The following is a 10,465-nucleotide window of genomic DNA, read 5'->3' on the forward strand; positions in this document are numbered from 1 at the left end:
TCTCTCTCTCTCTCTCTCTCTCTCTCTCTCTCTCTCTCTCTCTCTCTCTCTCTCTCTCTCTCTCTCTCTCTCTCTCTCTCTCTCTCACTCTCTCTCTCTCTCTCTCTCTCTCTCTCTCTCTCTCTCTCTCTCTCTCTCTCTCTCTCTCTCTCTCTCTCTCTCTCTCTCTCTCTCTCTCTCTCTTTCTCTCTCTCTCTCTCTCTCTCTTTCTCTCTCTCTCTCTCTCTCTCTCTCTCTCTCTTCTCTCTCTCTCTCTCTCTCTCTTTTTCTCTCTCTCTCTCTCTCTCTCTTTTTCTCTCTCTCTCTCTCTCTCTCTCTCTCTCTCTCTCTCTCCTCTCTCTCTCTTTTCTCTCTCTCTCTCTCTCTCTCTCTCTCTCCTTCCTCTCTCTCTCTCTCTCTCTCTCTCTCTCTCTCCCTCTCTCTCTCTCTCCGTCTCCCCTCCCCTCTCTCTCTCCGTCTCCCTCCCTCTCTCTCTCTCCGTCTCCCTCCCTCTCTCCCCCCCCCCCCCTCTCCCTCCCTGTCAGTCATGGTTACCTTTTTCCTTTTACACTCATTATTCTGAAATTAGTGAGTGCTTTTGCATGAAAAGGTAAGGCCATTACTACAGGGCCCGGAAGGGACCCGTTTCAGTGCCCATTGCTTATATTCTTTCAAAACATAGGCAGTATGGTATAAAAAGACCACATTCGTAAACACACAGTCGCTGTACATATTTTGTTTTCCAATTCACCCATCAAGCAGGTATTTCAGTACCTCCAGGCAAGGTGCACTTTCCCACACAGGGAAAACTATGTTGTTCAAAGAGAGAGGAGTAAACAAAAGTATCACTTCACTGGCAAACACTGTAAAGTGGCACTAATGTGTTTAGGTGTAAATAAATAAATCTGGACATCTTGCAACCACTCTGTCTTGCTTTAATTAGTTATTTATTTTTCACATTTGGAATGTTTTATTTCTCTCCACCCGGAGGCTGCACTTGTGTCAGAGAAAGACAACGTTTCCAGCAAAAATGTTATTCTTTTTTGGATCCATTTCACAGGGGAGCAAATAAACGAAAGGAGGAAAGAGAGGGTAATACCCGTTTCTTGAAGTCTCGGTTTTCACTAACTGAGGAGCGAGACAGAATGAGAGGGAAGACTCTGAGGCTTAGATGCCATCACCGTGGTGTGCGCGCACAGTTTAATTTATGGGGACTTGGGGAGGCTGAAGAGGATTGCTTTCAGGCGCAGCCGTCTCCCTCGCTCAGAGTGAGGGGGCCCCTGGAGCGTGGGCTGCGTTATGCCCCTGGCAGCTGAGGCAGCTTCCCTTCCAGGGCACACACACAGCCCCACCCGAGTACTTCACAGGTCTTTAAGAGACCATTTGCATGATAACGAGGCATTGTTGTATTTCACCTCTTAGCGCCCCAGCAGCTCCACGTGTTTGCTGACACTGTTAAACAAACACCGGTACGATGTCTGCAAGGTCCGCGGGCCGCCAAGAAAGGCTTGCTGGGCCGCTGGCGGCCCGCACTATGAGTACCCCTGGTGTAGAGTGATGTCCCGCGTAGCACAGTCGTCTCCGGGTAGAAGTATCCACAACAGAGGTGCTGAGGTGTGAGCATTTTGTACGTAGCTTATCCGCAGCCACATGCACTAGTAGTCAAGAAGAGAGTAACAAGTATGGCCTTACTGCAAGGACCCTTCAAACTCTGAACAACAGGCAGCAGTCCCAGACCTCACCCTTGCGATCTACCAAATGACAATGCTCAGGTGTCTAATCAGCAGCTCTTTGCAGCAAAAGAGCCTAATCAAATTTATAAGGGAAGCCCTGTCTCCGCTATCCCTACTTCAGTGTCTAGGTCTCTTCCCTCCTTCTTCAGTAATGTCAGCAGTACACTTCCACTGTCTGGGGAAAGGAACTTGTCCTCCATCTTGTTCACATGAACCGGCCAGTGGATTCCAAATTGGAAGCTACATGCGTCCATTACTCAAGATCACACATACTTGCTGTGTCGGCACCAAGCCGGCCATACGTTATACATGCACTGGGATGGTAGTGCTAAAACCTGGGTTAGCATCTAGCAGTGTAACTTTACAGAAATGGGCATTAGGCTTCCACTTTGGTAAACAGGTCTGGTCACATCTACTGATTAACAGTACTCTTCCACCACTGCTCTACATGTTAAACCAATGGCAAGGACATAAGTCCGCTTTCCAACAAGTGACGGCACTTTTTCTGTGCTCATCCAGGTCCTTGCTCATGTCAAATGGCAGGCCTAGGCCTTCATGCACATGCTAAATTCACTCTGGGATCAAATTGAGTATACCAAATCAGGCCAGTGGAGTTCTCTCGGAAAGGGAATACCTCTCCATGCAGCAGACATTCCCGTCCCAACAACCGAGAACGTGTACACCTTCCTTTTCCAACTGCTTAGGATATAATCATTTTCTTCCACACCCGCTTAGGATCTCGTGCTTGTAGAGATAAAGCAACGCAAATCACATCTCGCCCCAAATTAAGCAGAACCTTTATATTAGAATATGCACAGCAACACTTGCCTAATACAGCAAATGGAATACACTCTCCTTTCCACATGCATACCTCTTATCCCACAACTTGAGCCACACGACCAATGGCCAAGGCTGCTGGAATTATGAAGTAGTCTAAGACTATATGTTCTGGTTGACTCATTAAATTGTGTTATGAAAGGGAAACCTAGGCAGCACATTCTGTGGTGGTATTAGCGGGCTATTTTGTCTTTTGAAAACACATTGATATTTAAGGGATCTCTGCACTATACAAATTGCAAGTGTTTCTTAAGGAAGAAAAGTATACTCTTTCTACTCCTCAACAAATGATTTGTCCCCTGCATGAAAATGCAGAAGCACAATTTTATTAAGTGTCCCGTCTAAATCCCATTGCAAAATAGGTTGTGTAAAACTTAGTGTTATGCTCAGCAGTCTACATGTGCACATATTTATAATAAAAAGTGTGCCTCTTATTCTCTTTTTTCCCTGTAATGGTACTCGGATTTGGTTTTACTTCGTGCCCACACTAAAGAATCTCTTTCCATTAAGAACCAGCATCTGCAGAACTGTATTGCGCGTAATATATATAATCAGTAAGGATCTTGCTTGGAAGCATGGTACGGTTATGTACCTTATAAATAAAAGTCAAATGTTTGGAATGTTTCTGCCCTCTTGAAATAACTGCTGCTTTGGGAGAGAATGTGTGGTGTGACATTCTTTTGCATAAATAGAAAAGAAAAGACCCTAGCTTGAACTGCATTTTAATACTTCAAAATACTTTTAATGCTACAGACGAAAATACTTTTCTTCCCCCTTGAGCTTGGGGCAATAATAATTCCCGGGAAGAAGTTTCATCTTCTTTATACTAGTTAAATACCTGAATATAGCAATAACAGAAGGAGACCATCCATCGTTTGCAAACTGCATTGCACTAAATATCGCACTTGTCCTTTAAACATTTGGATCCACTTGAGGTAGAAACAAATTTGTTTTTGTTGAAATCTGAGAATTATGTAGCAGATATTGGGGTATGTGAAAAGTGCAATGAATCCACAATTAACTGGAAACGCTTGGCTTATGGTATTTCCAACCTTTTCTTCTAAGCCATGCTTGAAACACAGCCATTGATTTCCTGTAGGGTTGTGTAATATAGTTAATTCTTTTACTTTCAACCAGGCTGAACGTCAGCCACTAGGCTGTACTATAGGGCTAAAAAAAACACTGACTAAAGCAATAGCCATCGTTTCGTAGGCGAGAACAATTGGCCTTTGCAATCCTTGTGGGGTGTTTTTTTGTGCGCAAAACCCGGGGCCGAGTGCACTATTTAGAGAGTTCAGCGCTGAAACAGCATCGGTGCTGTCTTTAATTGCCGACCACCACTGTCCTGTACAGTGTCGCTTGGGTGTGGGTCATGTAGAGAGGGCGGATCGTGGTGAGCCCACCAGGCCCCGCATACACAATGGCGTCTTCAGTAATTGCGTAATTGAGGGAGACCTGTCAAAAAATATTGGGTCTTTGTTTTCCCCTTGATTTTAATGACAGACCACACAGTGTCGTCATGCATTGCCTTCCCATTTAGTTTGTCAACTGTCCTGATGCCATCCTCGTAGTGAAAAAATGTCACTGGGCACCATTGTTGTCTTGTGATTTAACGGGATACGCAGGTACTTCCAGCATGTCCACTTATACTGAAAGTCCAGTAGCTAGTCTTCTGCTGTCTTGGTAAGTATCTTTAAGCAGAGCTGACCAGCTAAGCCCCAACCTTTTTTGGCTTTGCCACGGGTTGTTCATTTGAAGATCTGTTACATTCAGGGATGGATGGAGTGCATCACATCTCCTAAATACAATGTAATCTCCACTTCTACCATATCTTTCTGACCTTTACGGAGGTCTTGTTCACCAAACCAACCTCAGCCCCACGACAGCTTTGCTTTATTTCCTAAGTATTATCGCATTTGTTACATTTTATTTCTCTCAATTTCTTCATATTTTTTTTTCATTTTTGAGCTTGGTTTCGCCATTAAAGTGTATGTGTTGAGGCAAACAATCTCTCTCTCTCTCTCCCCCCCCCCCCCCCCCCCACCCACCCACCAGTATTTGTGTCTGCGATTCATGTATTTTTGCATCCTTTGTTTTTCAAACTGATGTACGATTGGAAGAGGCGTGCACTATCATAGATAATTGTGCTTGTTTGGCCTACTCGCGTGTTCCTTCTGGAGGTTAGCTGTAAGCTTGTATACATGTAAATTTGGGTGTTCGTCAGGTTTTACCCAGAGTTGGCGTTCCGTCTAGTATATCAAACGTATGTGTAGAAAGGTTTCTCCCAGTTAGGCTTTCAGTCAGTTTAATTCTACATTTGGTCTGAAATTTTTGACTGTATGCACTATCTTTCTTTGGCAAAGTAAAACCCCTTCCGTTTCATGAACGGAAATGTAACATTCTTTTGATTTCCTTTTTGGGGTGGGAAAATGTAAAGTACCCACCTGGGAGTTTGGTTCGTTCACAAGAAAACCAAATACTATTTGCTTGGTTGTTTCTTCACATTCACATTGGAATTGCTGCAAATGTTAGTGGGGGTTTACTTCATACAGTTTGGCTTTGCTTGGCAGCGAAACATATAATGTGAATATTAAGCGAGTTACTGCGACTATTCAGGACTTACGTTTTCATTTTCTTTTTTCCCACAGAAGTTTTAAATGAAATTGACGAGGTCTATGAACAGCATGTGAATGAAAGCGACCCTAATCAGAAAAAACGTTTACAGCAGCATCTCCAACGAGCACTAATTAGCAGCCAAGAACTGGGAGATGAAAAGCTTCACATAGTAACTCAAATGCTGGAGCTGGTTGAGAACCATGTCCGACAAATGGATGCCCATTGCCAGTATTTTCAGGAACCACCAGAAAATGAAAAGCCTTTAGAGAAGGCTAAGCTAGAATCCAGCCACAGCGAACGATCCTCCAGAAGAGCACGCCGGCAAAGGAACAGTGAGGGCAGAGACTTGGGCCACATGGGCAATGGGACTGACGAAGGTGAGGAGCCGCCACCGAAAGAGAAGAAATCAAAATCTACTAAGAAGAAGAAGCGGTCCAAGCCCAAACCAGAACGCGTCGCATCCCCTGTTGAATATGCTATAGATCCCAATGAACCTACTTACTGCTTATGCAAGCAGGTGTCTTATGGGGAGATGATAGGATGCGACAATGAACAGTGCTTAATTGAGTGGTTTCATTTTTCATGCGTTGGACTGACTTACAAACCAAAGGGAAAATGGTACTGTCCTAAATGCAGAGGCGATAATGAAAAGACCATGGACAAATGTTCTGAAAAATTGAAAAAGGATAGACGGTCAAGGTAGTATTTGATTGCCTTAGTCTTTTCCTTTTGTAAATTTCAGAAGATGTTTTTAAAAAACCTGCATAGGACTATGCAAAAACTTTAAACGTATAGCCTCCTTTTTCCATTGCTGAAGTCCAATCGCTGCGATCGAGGTGCTTTACAAAATTGCACTTGTAGCAGTTGAGGGCAGTGTATAATTTCTTTGAATCCATGCCCTACTTTACCCGTTCACTTGTTTACATATATTTGCAGGCAGAGGGTGTTTTCTTTTTCTCAACTTTACAAAGGAATGGTTAATTGCTTTAGGCAGAAGCTTTAAGCATTATTTGAAAAGTTAAAGGGGTTTTTATTTTTTTTATTTTAAAAAAAACATTTATTTTACTTTGAATTAGGGTAGAGGGAATATTAGACAGAGGCTAGCCTTCTCTAATAAACCCTTCACCCCCCCACCAACCCCAATTTGTGGTTGCCCTACTACTCTTTTGTAGTCCATATACATTGGCTATTGAGCAATTTGGGATAACCTAAACATGGCCACTATAGTAAGAAGTAAGCTCTGACTCCAAATGTATTCTAGTGACATAGGAAGAAAGTGGGGGGAAATTTGTCCGAAGCATTAGGGAGGTTTATACGTTTTTGTACACCATGTAAGTATTTTCAGAATTAAATAGCTAGCGTGATCATTTAGGCATTGAAACCTTTTCAGATGTCTCCGTATTTTGTGTTCTAATAGAATAAATATTTAAGAAATATGTTTTGTGTTTTGTTCTATTGCCATAGTGTGACTTAATCCTGACATTGCTATGCAAGTGATGCAACAGAAGAGTAGCCATAATAAATCTGCTTAAGAGAAAGTTTGCATTCTTCCAAGGAGTAGCATCTATCGGAGTAGTATTTTTTTTTTTTTTTTCAATTTCTATTCTTATTTTTACTATGCCTTAAAAGGCAATAAATGCAAACGTCATGCTATTAGTGTTGCTGGATTCGTACACTGTGAAAGAGCACGGTGGACCGGAAACGATCACTCTTTGTTCCTTAACACCCTCCAAATTATTGTGCCTAAAAGTGCCACCATTTCTAAATGTTAGTTTTTTAGCTTTCTGTGCACCTAAAGGGACCAGCATAACTTGAGAATACATGTACATGGATACCTCACAAGTGACCAGCTGCTCTCCACAAATCCACCTTACATTGCACGGCCGATCTTGATTCTGGTGCAATTGAGTGTAACTAGATGAGGAAGAATGGCTGTGGCTGAGATCATGGTTCCCCCATGATAGCCAGGTATGGAGATTGAACTAGACAAACGGCACATATTTTTATACTTCATGCTTTTTCAACCTGGACTGACCAGCACTAGCACAAACATGAAGACTTTCTAACCCCAGCTGCACTGCTGTATCACTACCTTAGAGTAGTTAAAAAAAAAAAAAAAAAAAAAAAAAAAAAAAATTCACTTTGTCCGACCACCATAGTCTCATCACCCACAGTCCAAGGTTGCCTCATGCCCATTGTGCATAGGTCTCATGTTCACTCAAATTAAGTCACCCATCAACCGGACTGTTTAAAGTAAAAATTCCTACAACCACCTAAATGGTTGGTAGCGCTAGACCTTCCAAAGTGCAACTATACAAAGGTGAGCACTCACTTTAGTGTATGTTTATTGGGAGATTTCGGTTGTGGACACGCAAACCAGGATACCCGGCCCTTTCAGAGTGAAATGGGAAAACATCTCATAGTCTACCAGACAAAGCAGTTTACTTTCTTTGTCTGCCGTTCTCAAATAGACGTAAGGTAAGATGTACCTGTCTGTCCAATAACCTCAAAACAACTAAATAATTCAGACATTTATGTTCCCCTATCCTATTAGTTCATTAATTTTGTTGGCTTAAAACAATGTAAATAGTCCAACTGCCACCACCTCTTCCTAAACCCACTCTCGCCTTTCTCAAAAAACGTCTGTAGAGTTGACTTTAATCTCTGCTCCTCTAGTATTATAAACCTGTTTGCTCTCATTACCCTGCCACTAAGGATATGTCTCCCAAAGCAACACCCAACGTCGTTTCTGAATAGCAAGAACAATCTTGCCTTCAGGGCCATATCAGTAGTTCCAAATTATTGTTGGATTCCCCAATTAACTTAGGGCTTCAGGTAGAGCATGGCGAATGATCTGCTGGTCCACCAGGCCATCATATCCTTCGCTGACCTGGTGAAAATCTGCTATTCATACTTCAGATCTCTACTAGACAGGCAGTGATCTGGGCCTTCAGCAGGGACGCTGTGGCTCTGTTGAAGGCACTGAAGCTTTCCTGAGCGGTGTCTGGTTTAATGCGCCTGCTCAGTAAACTTTTGTTTTTCAAAAACAAACTCCCAAAGTGAGAGTTTGTTGGAAAACCCAGAAATGCCACTGGCAAGCCGGGTGTCTTCTCCCGTTCGTAAGAGTAATTTGTTTGGTGTACCTGTCTGGGTCAGCCAGGCTTTCCCTTGTGGTCTCGGACTGAAAACCTGTATGGCAGAACAATCGTCCTAAATTAGATGATCTTTGTCTTTCAAGTGCTCTTGATGAAAGGACTTTTGTGTCGATAACTTGGCACTTCCCCCTAACTCAACTACAGCATCTGCAAAACTCTAAATAAGTCCCTTACACGTTTCCGAGAAGCTACATTGGACTCTTACCTCAGAAAACCATAAATGCTGTTAAAAATGTGCACAGATGCCTTTCTACTAGTTGACCTTCTTTCTTTTATTCTGTTGAATCCTAATGCTTTTAGATTTGAGTTGAGACCCCCCCCCCCCTTTTTCAGATAATTCCCAAAATCGTAGTGATCCCTGTGTTTGCACGTGATATCTCATGGATAACACCCCCCTCCCCCCATTAAAAAAAACAGTAAATCCTGTATACTAGAGCAATTTTTTATCCAACGAACACTGAAGTTCTGGTATGTAGCAAAGTACTTGCCATTCACATTAGGAGTTTGGTAATCCTTAATTTGCCAATCTAACTCCTTAACCATATATCAAAGTGGATGCATGCAATCTTCTTTACAGCTAGTGTGTCTCACCTAAATAAAGGTAATATTATATTTGAGTCACCTAAAAAAGTTATTTTTTCTTCTGTTCAAAGTCCAAATTGCCGCAGCTTCCCTCATGCTGACATCTAATCAACAGGGCCACATTTCTTCTGCTTCCTTCTTACATATGCTTGCAGTCAGTGACTGGATAAAATGTAATTCCATCCAACTTGTGTGTCAGTGATACTCTTACATTCTCACATCAATAAGTAGCAGGAAGGAGTCCATTTCTGTAGTTAGTTAATGATTTTGATTGCCCAGTACCATGCATGTGGTCTAGGTCAAGCTGTCCCTGTGGTATCCCCTATGTTACTGTCCCTACTGCTGCCCTACAGTCAAGGCTTTCCCTGTGGTATCCCCTATGTTACTGTCCCTACTGCTGCCCTGCAGTCAAACCTAGCCCCAGGTTCGTGTAGGAAGCTTTTAAGTGAAAGTAAGGTGCCAAGTCGGTGTACAACAGGTATCACTGCAAAAGGAAGCGCTGGAGCCTCCTCTTGTGCTTTTGTAGTTAAACACCCCCTGCCAAAGCATAGGCTGCACAAGAGGAAAATATATGTGGTCACTGAGAGGCACAGGGTCCTTGTCTCTGGTTGATTTCTACAAAAAGAATTTGTTTGGAAATTTCCCCAGCTCCCGATCCGCACCAGACTTCCTAGTTTGTGTTACCACACTCGTTGCTCCCGCTTGAACAGGAGCCTGTGCTAGATTCCCTTGCATTGGTTCCTTGTGGGTCACAACTAGAACCGATGGTTAATGTCCTCCAGACTCCATATATTCAAGGTGCCATTTAGGATCTTCCCAGACTCCATAGTGAAATTCACAAAGATTAGGTACAGCTGGATCTGACTTTAAGGTGGTTGCCTAGTTTCCCTGAGATCAACACTGTGGAAATTATGACCCTTCTCATTTCAGTGGCGCCAAACTGAGAGCAATGAGCACTTCTTTGGTCCCTTTCCAAGTCCTAGTGATCCTGCTATAGCTCCCAGCACAGGTAAGACATTTCTTCTTGACACATACCCTTCCGGTGCCAGTCCAATCCAGTTTAAACTTCTAACCTCGGATTCCTCGCCTTTTGAATTCCCACAGGTGACCGACTGGATTAGCATAATTTAATACGTTGCTCCCTGTTAGACTTGGCATCCTTGGTGTGGTTTCCCCCAACTTTTTGCCTTTAGACCTCCTGTTGTTACTGACTTAGTTTTTGCTGTCCTTAGGATTGTACACACTTTACCACTGCTGACCAGTGCTAAAGTGCTTGTGCTCTCTTCCTAAAATTTGGTAAAATTTGGTAACATTGACTTATCCGCAATTGGCATATTTAATTTACTTGTAAGTCCCATGTAAAGTGCACTACATGTGCCAAGGGCCTGCAAATTAAATGCAACTAGTGGGCCGGCAGCATTTATTGTGCCACCCACTCAAGTAACCCTTTAAACATGTCTAAGGCCTGCCATTGCAGAGCTTGTGTGTGTGCAGTTTATTAAACAAATGTAATTGATTTTAAATTGGAAACATGGCCTGGAAGGCCAACATACAATAAGAAAA

At 42.8% G+C, this 10,465-nt stretch overlaps 1 protein-coding gene across 1 annotated transcript in view; it reads left to right on the plus strand.

Annotated features, from left to right (window-relative positions):
* ING2 (inhibitor of growth family member 2) overlaps positions 1–6,601 on the plus strand; it is a 15,052-nt gene extending 8,451 nt beyond the window's left edge. The window contains exon 2 of the mRNA XM_085641887.1: positions 5,198–6,601. Coding sequence (XP_085498013.1) covers positions 5,198–5,868 — 671 coding nt within the window. The 3' untranslated portion in view covers positions 5,869–6,601. The remainder of the gene's footprint in view (positions 1–5,197) is intronic.
* The last annotated feature ends 3,864 nt before the right edge of the window (positions 6,602–10,465 follow it).

Source organism: Triturus cristatus, chromosome 2_2 (genome assembly GCF_964204655.1).
Source record: "Triturus cristatus chromosome 2_2, aTriCri1.1, whole genome shotgun sequence".
Lineage (NCBI taxonomy): Eukaryota > Metazoa > Chordata > Amphibia > Caudata > Salamandridae > Triturus > Triturus cristatus.